This window comes from Sebastes fasciatus, chromosome 22 (assembly GCF_043250625.1).
Source record: "Sebastes fasciatus isolate fSebFas1 chromosome 22, fSebFas1.pri, whole genome shotgun sequence".
In the NCBI taxonomy this organism is placed as follows: Eukaryota; Metazoa; Chordata; class Actinopteri; order Perciformes; family Sebastidae; genus Sebastes; species Sebastes fasciatus.
Genome location: NC_133816.1, coordinates 1,876,764 through 1,891,667, shown reverse-complemented (window position 1 = coordinate 1,891,667; position 14,904 = coordinate 1,876,764). Strand labels below are relative to the sequence as shown.

Here is a 14,904-nt window from a genome sequence, read left to right as displayed (position 1 = left end):
TGTCCTGTCTACAGTGAAATCTAAAGTACAGTTAAAATCTACACAAATTAGAGCCCTTTTTTGCCAATCTCTCCCACCATTAATATTCAACGACCCTATTTTGAGGCTCCGCATGAAGAGGTCAGAGAGGAGGAACAGACCAGATGAAACAAGCAGAGAACAGTAGAGAGAGGAAGACACTGTGCTGTACATGATCATTTGACTTTTTGGTCTTTTTAGCAGTTTTACCTTTTTTTTCTTTTCTCAGTGTAGTAATGTACTTTTTAAGGCGGAAACGTTTCCTTTCATCTAGCAGGTCATAACCTACCAGTCTCTTAAGCACATTCACAGATCTGATGAACTTACCAGTGTCACCAAAGTAATCGCTCACTTTAACAGACTTTTTGAATGTTTGGTCTAAGAATTGGTTGATGTCCTCTAAAGAATAGAGATCTGTGAACCTGTTAGAGGTTTCACCCACAGATACTGTGTCTGACTCACAGTCATAGTCCATGTCGTCCTCACATGACACCTGGCTGTTGGACACATCCTGTCCTTCATTAACGTTCACAGTGTGATCTCTGCCTGCAACACTTGTGGAAGCTGCTTCCTCAACATTTACTTCTGGCTGTGAATGTTCTTCAGTGTCTACAGACTGAGAGCTGCTGTTCTCTGCAGCTACAGAAGCCCGTTACATTCAAACATTCATACATTCATACCTCCGCGCCACTCACACTTCCACCACCAACACTCACCAGAAACGGAAAGAGGAGAGGAGAGGGAAGAGGAGAGGGAAGAGGAGAGGAGAGGAAAGGGAAGAGGAGAAGAGAGGAGAGGAGAGGAGAGGAGAGGAGAGGAGAGGAGAGGAGAGGAGAGGAGAGGAGAGGAGAGGAGAGGAGAGTTAGAATAAATAGTTTAAACCTGAAGTAACTTATAAAGTAACAAACATTGTTCTAGCTCAATAAGTTGTATTGTTTGATAATATTGTAATAGTGGTACAAGTTAGTTGTGTTTTTTTGTCCAGTGCTTTAAAAGCTGGTTTAAAGGCTACAGCCTGGTCTAGCATACTGCTAAATACATCACTTTAACTGTGTCATACTACATACTGCTGAGGACGGCAGTATGCAGTATGTACTGTATACTGTATACTGTGTTTGTCAGTAGTACGTAGTATGTACTGTATACTGTATACTGTGTTTGTCAGTAGTATGCAGTATGTACTGTATACTGTGTTTGTCAGTAGTATGTAGTAGGCAGGTTTGAATGCAGCCAAGGTCAGGCAAATGTAATGTTAAAAATAGATGCAAGGCAGATGTCTAGTACAGGTGCTGATACATGCTCATAAACATGTCTGTGGCAACAGTATTGAAGTTTTCAAAGACTTCTGACCATCACTTGTGTCGAGTTTGGACACTTTTCCTCGCACAAGACGTGCGAGATGCACAAAGCATAAAACAAAAGGAAAACTCAACTCGTTCAAATGACATAACTTCCTGTTATTCAGCCGTCAATCTCTCCTTCTCATCTTCCCATCCTCCCTCCCATCCCCTCCTCTTTTCTTATCTCTCTACTTCTGTCAATCTTTCCTCATTTGATTTCTTTTTCATTTCTTCTTCTACACTTTTTTTTCTTTGTCTATAATTCCCAGTCATTCCTTGTTCATACTGTACATTTGTTTTATATTCCCAGACAGCGCTCCAGACTGGAGGAGCTCAGCAGAGTGTGTGTTCGTCGTGTTTGTCGGTGACGAATCGGAGCCCATATTAGAAAAAGAAAAACTACAGTTCACAGCAGGAGAGCAGGACGGCGAGGAGACAAGACACACACACACACACACACGGAGGCCTACAACAGTACACTCGCTCCAAATGGTTGCCGTAGTAACCTATGTGTGTGTGTGTGTGTGTGTGTGTGTGTGTGTGTGTATGAAATGGACCAGGCTCTGTGCCAAGACAGGAAGTAGTTAGCAGGTCCGACTCTGTTACCTGAATCCACAATTCACTTTGGTTTTCTTGGAGAACAACAAAACGTTCTCTCTTTCTGTTCTGGTCGTTTCCTCATTTACACGCGCGCGCACGCAGCACGCACACACGCACACACGCGCGCACACACACACACACACTCTGCAGGAACCCACTCTATTTCACTTTAAAACACAACAAGCAGTGAAAACACTCAGAGCTCTAACAGAAACATTAAACGTAGAACATCTACTATAGTGTCTCACTGACCTTGAACACACACACACTTATATCACACACACACACACACACACACACACAGATGGTGATCTATTTTACTGACTTTCTTGGAATTATCACTGAATCACACAACTTCCTCCAGCCCAGTATGAGACTGAGATGAGACAAAGAAAACATTCGATCGATGCATCATTTTGGATCCTAACAGATGAAAAAAAAAAAAAAAATCCCGTCAAGCTTTACTCAACGTGTACGACTGTTTTATCGTCTGACTTCCAGGTTGGATTTTGTAGCTCACGAATCATGTTTTTCGGAAGCTGCCTGTCAAATATCAAATATGTGACAGAAAAAGACAATCGGACAAGAAAATGTGACATGAATAGGGCTGTACAATTAATCCAAATTTTATCAAAATCACAATATGGCCGACTGCGGGATGAGGAGGAAATCACCATATTTATTAAAGGCGAAGCATGTGTCAAAATACCATTTTAAATGAAATATTGTGGTGCTGCAGAGATGTCCTGGCCGACACATCATATTCTACAGACTCAAGAAAACATCTCTGTTTAGTACAGATCCCCTCAAGAGTCACAGCATAGAAATATTTTTACAAATCTATATATTTATATATTTTCCTGGTTTAAATCTCTTCAGCATGAACAGAGAAATACTGAACATTCAAAAGAGCATCTTACAGTTTTTAGCCTTCTTGTTTCAGAGAGATGTTATTGTTTTAATGAATAACTCCACTTGGTTTTTAAAAGTTCTGCACTTCTGGCGATTTGGCAGCTCTGAGTATTGTATTTAACTATAAAAAAAACGATTAAAAAATAGAAGTATTTTCTCTCCTGCGGTGTGTTGGAGTGGTGGCGGGGAGGCTGACCTGTGAATCACTGCCTGTAGGAAGAGAGATGGTGGGGGAGGAGGAAGGGGAGAAGAAGAAGTGAATATTTTGACACTGAAAAGATGTTGAATGCAAACCAGTGGGATTACAGAACATCTCCCAAACGAAAGCTCAGATGTCCAAAGTCATCCGTCGCCACTGAATGCATCATTTTGTCGGGTCAGAACCAGAATATATATCTCTAAAAAACAAGTTCCCCAAGCTGTTTTTTAGAAGGATTTTTCTGCCTCCTGCGTGTCGGTGTTCGTCATACGCATGCTGAGAAGTGTTGGAGGGTGAAATGGAGGAGAGGAAGAGAAGAAGTGAAGAGAAGGGGAATTACAGAGGGGCCGACAGGGGAGGGATACTGAGTTATGAGGTTGATGTCCACCCGTGGGAACGAGGGAGGAGAGAGAGAGACAGAGAGAGAGAGAGAGAGAGAGAGAGAGAGAGAGAGAGAGAGAGAGTTAAAGCCTCTTTCTCAATCAACCATTTGATTTTCATAACAGGATTTGAAAGGAAAGTTTAGAGTGAAACATTCCCTTCATTAAACTGTGGGAAGGAGAGAACAGATACTCGTATATACCAGGGTGTGATGTTCAATGCACCAGCTGAAAGTACGTACTATCTGCCACCATGTAACTCGTTAATTTCACCACTAAACGCACCACTTTGATCGGCTGCACCATCAAATTCTTAGTCCACTAACAGTCGTACCATTTTGCCGACTAATCGATGAGTTGATTTAATCGACAGGTCTGTAAAACTGAGTTTCTCCACAAAGAATCACACAAAAGCACCACTTCAAATTGTGTGTTTACCAGCGATGTGCTCAGAGGTTTCTTAGAAATACGTCATTCAGCATGAAAAAAGCATAAGAAATGACTAATCGGCTAAAGAAATCTTTGTCGACTGAGACCAAAACGACCGATTAGACGTCTGATCGACTAAGAGGGTCAGCCCTATTAAAGTCGTCCCAAATCAAAATATTGTCGCAGTGAGTTTCATCCTGTGCAGCATTCAGGTAAAATGGGAGAAAAAGATATCTTGATACCGGCAAGGCACCATTGAGCGTCTGAATGAGACACAGCAGGCTTTCAACTAACTCCAATGTAAACCCGTCCGCGTCATTATTAGATGCTCAGAGCAACTGACGTAGGATTAAGAGCGAGAATGTGAGGTGGGACGGGTGGTGGATAGGTTTGTTGCGGTAGTCGGTGTTACTGGTGTTACACGGTGGTCAAGCACACATCGATTACATTACACCGCCCCCACCCCCACCGTCCTTTTGCTTTTTTTACAGAAATAAAACCCATTTAGTTCATTTTGGCGAATCAGCGGCATGTTATCAACAGATAGTCGGACGGCGGACGCTACAAACTGACAGTGAATGCATCTGCTCCGTACGGAGTCTCAGCTCAGAGCAGCAGGAGTCAGATGTTGTCGTCAAAGCGAAAAGCAAACGCGCCTGATTTTCATTCAGATATCGATTTTCCAGATTTAAACCCAACGCTATCAGGGAACCATAACGTTCATGAGGTAATCTCCGTAAGGAGGACGGAGCGGTCACAGCCGGTGTGCGCGGCGTAGCGGGGCGCCAGGTGGAAACCTGCGGCGCCGCAGCCAAAGCTGGACCGGAGAGGCCAGACACACCGCCACCTGACGTTAAAGATCAAAGTAAGTGCTCTACACATATTGACCGCCATCTTTTCCTGTAAAATGTCCGATGTAATCGGTAACACCGGTGTTGTCACAAGTTTATTAACCGGTGGGAAAATGTCCTCACCGTCCCGTCCCTAGTGGTGGATGGATCAAACAAACACACAACTTTCCATCAACTCGGCGTCCGTGAGAAACCAAAAGTTATATTTTATTAAGTTATTTTTACTGCGGACATAAGCGAAGCGTCACGTCCACAGCTTCAGTTACTTTACAAGCGTACTGATTTTAAGATGAATCATGATGTTTTTTTTATAACTCTAACCACGTAGTTTTTGTTGCCTAAACCTGAATAACCACGATCAGACCGGTGTTGTCGAATGCATCAAAGTATAGGCAAGAATCTGGCAATACGATACGTATCATGGTACGGGGGTTACGATTCAATATATTATACTGTAAGCAAGGCGATATATTGCACATTTTTAAATCTAATTTTATGAAAACTGTCATAGTATAAAGAACACACCGCCATATGCATAAAATCTGAGTAAACACACAAACACTGCCATTCGTCTTTTAATAAAAATCTAAAATGTTGTGCCCTCAACGTCGTGTCAATTTTTTTCCTGTGGTATCAAAAATGGTATCGAATAACAATATTTTTCAAGGTATTGTATCGAAGTTATAAATTCCAGTATCGTGACAACACTAGCGCAAACCTTCTGCGTCAAGATACGACGCAACTCAACCAGCAACAGTTCAGTTCACAGACGCTGACTCAAGTGACATCACTTGAGGTCATTTATCAGACTTTATGCAGCTCCCTCTGGAGACACTAACTTTAGAACGTTTTACCCTGTCTTCACTGCACTCCCAAAGCTAAACCGACTTCTCTACAGCTCCATTCTCTATTAAAAGCTATGCAACTATATTGTGATTTGGGTGATTGAAGTATTGGATAGGGCTGCACAGTGGTGCAGTGGTTAGCACCGTCGCCTCACAGCAAGAGTTCGAATTCGGCTTAGGGCCCTTCTGTGTAGAGTTAGCATGTTTTCCGTGTTAGCGTGGGTTTTCTCCGGGTGCTCAGGTTTCCTCCCACAGTCCAAAGACATGCAGGTTAGGTTCATTGTTGACTCTAAATGTCCCGTAGGTGTGAATGTGGGCGTGAATGGTTGTCTGTCTCTATGTGTCAGCCCTGTGATAGTCTGGAGACCTGTCCAGGGTGAACCCCCCCGCCTATCAGCCAATGTCAGCTGGGATCGGCTCCAGCCCCCCGCGACCCCGAATGGGATAAGCGGTTACAGATAATGGATGGATGGAAGTATTGGATAATACTGATCTTTTCACGTAGTTGTGCAGCCAATATTAAAGCTATAAAGGGTCACACTACTCTTCAGGCCATGCCCCGACTGCTGATGTCATAGCAGGTGCGTTGCCTTTGACAGCTGAGGGAAAACACCTGCTGTGATGTCACTGATTGGGAGTTGTCCAGAAGAAAAATGTGCTCAAAATTTCAAATCACAGAGAGCAGATTTTTAACCTCAACAGGGCCCGTCGGACCCGAACAGGGAGCAACAAACTTCAGCAGAAATCAGCCTTTAAAATCAGCTCTGGGTCAGAGGAGGAATGTGGTTTCCCACAGAATTAAGGCACCAAAGAAAAACATGAAACTTTGGTTCCCACTCACATATTTGGGATACTCCAAAAGGCAGGAAATAAACCCAGTAGAAACACAAAGCTATAGAGGACAAACTCCTCGAGTTCAGCCCCTCCTGAGTGACAGCTTCCAGTGGAAATTGGACTGTTATCAAGTCACTTCCTGTTCTTCTGTATCAGTGCGACTCGGGGGTGAAGCATCCCAGCTCCGACCCCTCCGGCGCTCCACCGTGTCGAGGAGATCCGACTCCTGAACAAACTCTAAACTCTGGGTGGAAAAATCCCCTCATCCAGGCCTGGAACATGTGTTTCAGCACGGCCTTACGCAACTCTGACCGACTTCTTTTTTTGGCAGGTGGAGGGGGGGGTGGTGGGAAGCCAGAAGGAAAAGCACACATCCACGAATGAGGGGAAAAGAATGTGATTTTTTCTCATCATTATACGTTCTAAAACATGATCTTTCCCCACACCTTAACTAAGCAGTTCCCTTAACCTGAACCACAGTTATGGTAAGTTTAGGTTCAATCAATAGAGGCCATGCACGAGAACTTCATCAGAAGAACAGGTTGTTATAGCATGAGGAGACAAAAAAGCACCTCTTACAAAGGGAACTGTCCTCACTGTTTGATGCACAGGTAACACTTGGTACCAGAGAAGAAGTCAAAATGCGAAAAATTAGAATTTTCTATTAGATTTTAATCCTCTAGTCTAGGGGGAGATTGGGATCTTCTCATCACGCTTCAATAAACAAAACTGTGATAAACTGGAGAACATTTATTAGAAAAAAAATAAACAACATATGCATGAAAAAAGTAGTCTCTTGTCTCATTATGTAATAATTATTTTCAAATATATTTCATGAACCTCTGTCTTTATTTTTAGGTTTCTGATGGTGGTGTTTATTCCTATTTCTTACATCCACCCTATTCACAAAATACTGTTCGTACTATATATATATATATACTGGAAAAACAAAGTTGGTAAACTTGTGTTTGGTGGATTATTTCTCTGTTGTTACAACGCTAATTGTCATTGTATTTTACATCGTTGGAAAGCCTGTTTATTTACCTTCACAATGATGTCCAACTTGTAAGGATCATGCATTTGTGGGATGAGCAGCACAGCTGATTATGTGGGGAGCGCCCAAGAAAAAATTACCAAAATGCTCTGCCAATGGTAAACAGTGTATTCTCATGAGGCTACCAGGAAGCCTGCAATGACTGCCCTTCACTGTCAGGCCCATTTGCGCTGGTGTCGACAACACAGACAATGTAACCTGAACATGTGGGGGAATGTCATGTTCAGTGATGAGTCCAGGTTCTGTCTGCCAAAGTTGGATGGCAGGGTATTGACGGTGTATTAAATAAATAAAGTATAAAATTGCCCACATGTCTTGTTTGTTCCTTGTTACTGATAGAGAGTTCAATCATCCAATCCACCAAACAACTCAAAACAAGAGTCAATACCAACAGGAGAATACACTGTTTACCATTGGCAGAGCATTTTGGCAAATTTTTCTTGGGCGCTCCCCACATAATCAGCTGTGCTGCTCATCCCACAAATGCATGATCCTTACAAGTTGGACATCATTGCGAAGGTAAATAAACAGGCTTTCCAACGATGTAAAACATAATGCCCATTAGCATTGTAACAACAGAGAAATAATCAACCAAACACAAGTTTCCGAACTTTGTTTTTCCAGTTTATATACATAAATGACAAGCATGGATCATTGTTGATTTAAAGGTCCCATATTATAAAAAGTGAGATTTTCATGTTTTTATATTATAAAGGAGGCTTAGGTCCTATATAAATACTGTGAAAGTATCGAAACACTCAATCCACAGGGAAATACACACAGCCCGTATTCAGAAACTCTGCATTTGAAACAAGCTGTCAGGATTTCTGCCCATTTGTGATGTCACAAATATACAATATTTAGACCCTTTACACAGATTTAAACGTAAACATTCTAAATGTGTCCCAGTTTATTCCTGGTTTTCAGTGTATGTGAATGTCATCAGCTGACAGGAAGTACACATGGACCCAAGCTGTTGCCTCGCAATGGAATTCTGTTGCAATTTCGTCGAAGCGCGCTAAAATGGAGCGTTTCAGACAGAGGGTAGATACAGGCATATTCAGACAGACAGTATGAGGAAAATAAAAGTTTTTTTTAACGTTAAAGCATGTAAACATGTTCTAGTAGAAACACAAAATACAAGTATGAACCTGAAAATGAGCACGATATGGGACCTTTAAAGGTGCTAAATATGAGATTATCTGTCGATTATTTTCTCGATCAGTTGTTTGGTCTATGAAATGTCAGAAAATGGTGAAAAATGTCAATCAATGTTTCCCTAAAGCCCAAGATGACGTCCTCAAGGGTCTTGTTTTGGCCACAACTCAAAGATATTCAGTGTACTGTCATAGAGGAGGAAAGAAACCAGAAAATATTCACATTTAAGAAACTGGAATCAGAAAATTCTGACTTTTTTTTTCTTAAAAAATGACTCAAACCGATTAATCGATTATCAAAATTGTTGGAGATTAATTAAATAGTTGACAACTAATCGATTAATCGATGAATAGTTGCGGCTCTGGTTAAATAGTCAAATCTGTCCGACCACAAAATGCAACATTACACTGATTCAGCTCCTCATTAGATTCCTCTAACGGAGCCTGTGAGGGTCAAACGGACGAAAGCGATGTGCAGTAAACGGTTGAGTAAAACAACGGTGATCCCAGTGTGAAAGCTGGATGACTAAACGCAGCTTTTTATATCGACGACAGAGGAAAAGCCAAATGTTTCTACCTTGTTATTGTTCTGGTGAACGTCAGATCAATCATCATGTTTGTTTCTGAGACGGCAGGAGGCAGAGAGAGAGAGGATGATGATGAGAGACGAAGGCCCGTGTGGATCTATTGATTGTTTAGCCGTGTGCTGCTGCTGCTGCTGCTGCCCACATGTTAGTGATACAGTAAGAACCCACACAGAATTTAGAGAGGAGAGAAGAAGAGTGAGGATGTTTGCATGTCACACACACACACACACACACACACACACACACACGGGTGAGTTCCTCCCGTTAAAGTAAACTAAAAGACGAGCTGCGTTTTGTTTTATCGTTCTTCCTCTCCTCTTTCCAGCTCTACATCTGGTCTGTGTTTAGAGGGACTTTCTCTCTTATCATACTGTACGTGCTCATACACACACACACACACACACGCACACTGCCGACAGCCTCGTAAACTCTTGTTCGCAGTCGGCTCGCCTTATTCGTTCGCTCACTTTTGAGCTGCAACGCAAACAAAGAAGAAAAAACTGCCTGCGGGAAGTTTTGTGCAAAAGTTTGCAGAGTTAAAACAGGTTGGCAGCCACTGTGCCAAATCTCCCATCATGCATCTGGGCAGCATCACACCTGAGCTGTTGTCAGGTGTGTCCTGGTGACATTGATGAGCTCAGCTGCAGTATATTACTCACACATTTGGAATAAAGCATCCATAGACGTGTACAATTAAAGGACAAATCCACTCACTGTTGTTGTGTATTGATATACTATGACTATAACAGTATTGTACTGTAAGCTGATTTAATGTATCTCAGGGTCATTTGACATCATTGATTGTTATTGTGAGACGTTTGGATGCTATTTGACAGCTTGAAACAATGACTGTACTGGCGACTCCGTGGTGACCTGCGCTCAGGAAGCCACACGTCTGAAAGCAACCACAACCAGCCGGCAAGGCGTCCGTTCAGACCGTCTGTCAGTGAGACCACAAGCTTCTGATTTAGTGGAGGTTTCTCTGGACAGAGGAGATGCAGCAGAAACGCGTCCTGTGAAGACACCTAAAATGATACTACTCATGCATTCAGAGTTATAAACGTGTATGTGCACTATGTGTGTTTATTATTTATATACATTTTATTCAATATGGGTTTTTTTTACATGTTTTAAATTTTTTTTTTTATAATCATTTTTCTTTATTATTTCTTATATTTTTATACTTTCATTTACTGATTATTATAATAACTATAATTATAATTATTATTATTATTATGTAGTTAAAGTACATTTGATACAAGGATAGGTTCATTATCAATAATATATCATTACTGCATTTTGTTTCCTATAATTATTCATTTCTTATGTTATTTTATTTTTCTGGTTTCAATATTTGTTTGAATAACAAAAGAAATGTTGATACATGTCGGAATTGAATTGTAAAATAAGCCTTTTGCTAATGAAAAAAAACTTTAAAAAACAAATTTTCAGTGTTTTCGACCAAAATATTTTGATTAAAGTATGTTTTAGCGTCAAAATGCTACTTTCCCTTCAAGCCCTTCTAAAATCTTTTTCCCACGTGACCTGACGTAGGAATCTGCATGATGACGCTGCTACATATACAGCATATATACATCCTTAGAGTCAGTGTATTAACGTTACACACATAGACAGTCGGCGTGCTCCCAGTTTGGAGAAGCAGACAGGAGTACCGGTAGGGATGCACAGTTAATCAATTGATCGATTTGAAATCGCAGTATGACCTACTGCTATTTTCAAATCAAAATATTTGTTAAAAGGTGAAATGTGTCAAAATACCATTTTAAATTAGATATCGTGGTGCTGCAGAGATGTCCCGGCCGACACATCATATTCTACAGACTTAAGAAAACATCTCTGTTTGGTACAGATCCTCACAAACACCACACCATAATCATTTAATATGTTGTTCAATGAAAATGAGAATAATGACGTAAAAATTATCATATCGCAATAGCAGTCAAAATAATCACAATTAGATTTTTTTTTTCAAAATGGTGCAGCCCTTAAGTACCGGCACAGAAGATAAGTTCGGATCCGAAAGTCACACAACAACACACGCACACTAACCGATGGATGCAGCGGTAGACCAGCAACTCCTGCGTTCTGAGAGGTAAAATGACTGTTTTTGTGAATGGAGTCTGGTGGCTTTGCAGACATTGGTATAGCGGCTTCAGTTCCCCGTCAGAAGGGGCTGTCTGATGGCGAGGTAATGTCAACTGAAACCGTTATATCGCTCTCTTCAAAGCCACCAGACTCCATTCACAAAAACAGTCATTTTACCTCCTAGAACACAGGAGTACACAGTACAAACGACCCAATTTCAAAAACTCCAAACTAACCCTTTCAGTTATTTCCAAACTTAGCACAGCCAACTTTGACTCAGCTAATGCTAGCGTTTTATATTTATAACCTTGTTGATTATCTTACTGATTAGCTTTTTTGCTAAAGGCTGAGTCGATGTTTCCTTTTGAAAAACCCGGAATACTTCAATGAAATTCTAAATACATCGTTCATCCAACAAGAAGCGACTGGTTTTAAAAACAAAATTCATTCATGTGTAAAAACAGTCATAAAATACAAAATATGGGAAACAAATTCTGAAAATCCGTAGTTTTAAAACGACAATACACTTTACAGTCTCTAAATGCAGACGTTAGTGTTTGTTAGATGTCTGACAGACGTTTCTTACCCCAAAAAAAGGACCATTTTGAATTCTAAAATGGGCCTGAAAATGACAGCAGAAACTTTTCAGACTTCTCCTGACTTGTCTGAAGACGTATAAATATAATATGCTTCGAATAATACTGTGTGTCTGATGTGGTTTTTCTACAAAAAGGTTCAATTAACTGAATCTGGAAACTATGAATATGCAAATATAGTTGATGTCAAAAGTTTGACAGCTGGACACAAGATGTCTCCTACTTCACTGAAAAGTCCATTCTCAGTGTTTCATACTGGATCGTGATTGGCTCCCACACTAGTTGTGATGTCACAAAATCATCTCACATGTGAATACAGAGAAACGTTTCGTCCTTCAGCAGACGGATGTGAAAACGCCGTTCTGGTGCCAAAATCTGAGCGTACATCGTTCAAACATCCAAGTAAAGCAACAACAAGAAAAAACACATTTATCAGCTTTAACTTTGAGCATCATCTTGAATCTGAACTCAGATGTTTTGACCTGATAAAACTCACTTTAACTCCAAAACTGTGCTGTAAAGTCAACAGAGATTTAAAGACAAAATACACACAAATGCACCAGATGCAGCAGAACAGAGAGTGACAGCCATAAAGTGACAGGTAGAGAGACAAGTCTCCAAAACACACATGACATCTTTCAGCTTTTAGTTCACATTCCTCTCTCCACACCCACACCATGCTGCCTTCAGGAGCATCTTGTAAACCTGCACATCAACGAACCAAAGCCACAGAAAGTCACAAGAAGTTAACCGGTCATAAAAAAAGGTGTAAGACTCAGTTTATCCTTCCTGTTGTCAGAAATGATATGAAAAAGTTTTAAAACAGAAATAACTCATTCTTACACCACTGACTGACTTTCTTACATGCCCTGCAACCCCCTTAAACGTCACATATTGCCAATTATTCCACCTTTTTACATGAGTATTCCCACTTTTCCAGCTGAATTTAATCACTTTTCTGCATCCTTTTTAAAGCGTTTGCGCGTAAAGCTGTGATATTTCCTGCAGGACACCTTCTCCACCAGCTGACAACAACAAACCATCACCATCTAATAATAAACCTGTCACCTACTCACACCCTGAATACATCTCTGCATGGACCGTGCAGAGTGGTGGCACACAGTCATGAACTCTCACATAACTAAAGCACAGAACAAAGCATGCATTTGGTCAGAAACTTTGACAGCGCTGAACTCCTCCAGACTGAGGAGCAGCTCCAGCTGCAGCTCCAGCTGTGTGAAGTGACCCCAGGTGTGTGGTGTTTAACCCCCTCACCTCTCGGTGGAGTGTTGCTGAGCAGCTCTGTGACGGTCCTCTGCAGCCGGACCAGTCTGCCCTGCAGCGCTCCGGACCGCCGACACACGGACACCAGCTCCCCCTCCAGATCCTCCAGGATGCTCACCGAGTGCCGGGACAGATCGGAGAGCTGCCGGAGCACTGAGCACAGGCTGAAGCCGCACACGTCCGCCAAGTCCCCGAAAACGTCCCGCGGACGCGCCTCCCGCAGCCTCCCGCCGCCGCCGCCGGGCTTGCACACGTCCTTCGGAAGTACCGTCCGTTTGCAAAAAGGCATGATTTACTCCACTCCAAAAAAAAACACCAAACTCCGCAAGTTATATCCGCGTGGTCCTTGTTGTCCCTCCGGCGGGCGCGCGGACGCATGCTACGGGTGCTCCGGGAGGGAAAAGTGCGCCGCGGCTCGAGACGCTCGGAGCGAGCTGCGCGTCGTGAGCACTCATTGTTTTTGACTGCTTTTTGTTTTGAGTGGAGAGGAGAGACTCAGCTGCTGGTGATGCTGTCAAATCAGCCGGAGTGTAACCGGCAAAACATCCGGTTGAAACTTTCAAAATCAAAGCCCGAATTCCTGTTCTGTAGTTCTTATCCAAAGTGCCAAAAACTGAGTGAAAAATGTATTTCGTTCATCAAATTATTACAGATATAGAGTATTTAAGGATACAGTGAAAGCTCATGAATTATTAATATTATTGGCCCTATACAACATATAGTGTATATATAGTATATATAGTAGACAAAACATACCCTACAATAAGAAATAATCGTTAAAAATGATTAACTTTTCTCCAATGGGTTGACATTTTTACTAAGTTTATATATACATTTTATATTTCTCTTAATTTCTGGAAACATTAGTAAACCTGGGCTATTAGGCTACTGTATGCCTTTTACAGATTTTACTTTCATAATTATTTTGGAGCAATTGCCGTATTTTAAACTGTGCTTGATGTTTTTAGTGACATTTTCTGAGTGTTTTTGTTGCTCAGGGTACCTTGATGTTTTTTTCCTCTATACGCGCTTTTATTTTGAAATGAAATAACCCAGCATCACATCTTATTCTGTCTGGCTTGACGCGGCGACAAGAGACGCAACAGTCCGGTAGTTCCCCGAGAAGGAACCTGTCTGGAGGGAGGAGGAGGAGAAGAAGAAGAAGACAGATGGAGGAGGAGGAGAAGAGAGATGGAGGAGGAGGACGAGGAGAAGAAGAAGCGAGATGGAGGAAAAAGAGAAAAAGATGGATGGAGGATGAAGAGAAGAAGAAGAAGAGAGATGGAGGAGGAGGGGGAGAAGAGAGATGGAGGAGGAGGACGAGTAGAAGAAGAACAGAGATGGAGGAAAAAGAGAAAAAGATGGATGGAGGATGAAGAGAAGAAGAAGAAGAGAGATGGAGGAGGAGGAAGAGAAGAGAGATGGAGGAGGAAGAGGAGAAGAAAGAGAAGAGAGATGGAGGAGGAGGAGGAGAAGAAGGAGAAGAGGGATGGAGGAGGAAGAGGAGAAGAAGAAGAAGAAGAAGAAGAAGAGAGATGGAGGAGGAGGAGGACGAGGAGGACGAGGAGAAGAAGAGAGATGGAGGAGGAGGAGGAGGACGAGGAGAAGAAGAAGAGAGATGGAGGAAAAAGAGAAGAAGATGGATCGAGGATGAAGAGAAGAAGAAGGAGAGAGATGGAGGACGTGGAGAAGAAGAAGAGAGATGGAGGAAA

General features: G+C 41.9%; 1 protein-coding gene across 1 annotated transcript in view; it reads right to left on the bottom strand.

Moving 5' to 3' along the window:
* Window positions 1-13,690, bottom strand: part of nhsl2 (NHS-like 2) — a 244,198-nt gene extending 230,508 nt beyond the window's left edge. Inside the window, exon 1 of the mRNA XM_074623120.1 lies at window positions 13,184-13,690. Coding sequence (XP_074479221.1) covers window positions 13,184-13,481 — 298 coding nt within the window. The 5' untranslated portion in view covers window positions 13,482-13,690. The remainder of the gene's footprint in view (window positions 1-13,183) is intronic.
* Window positions 13,691-14,904: the final 1,214 nt, after the last annotated feature.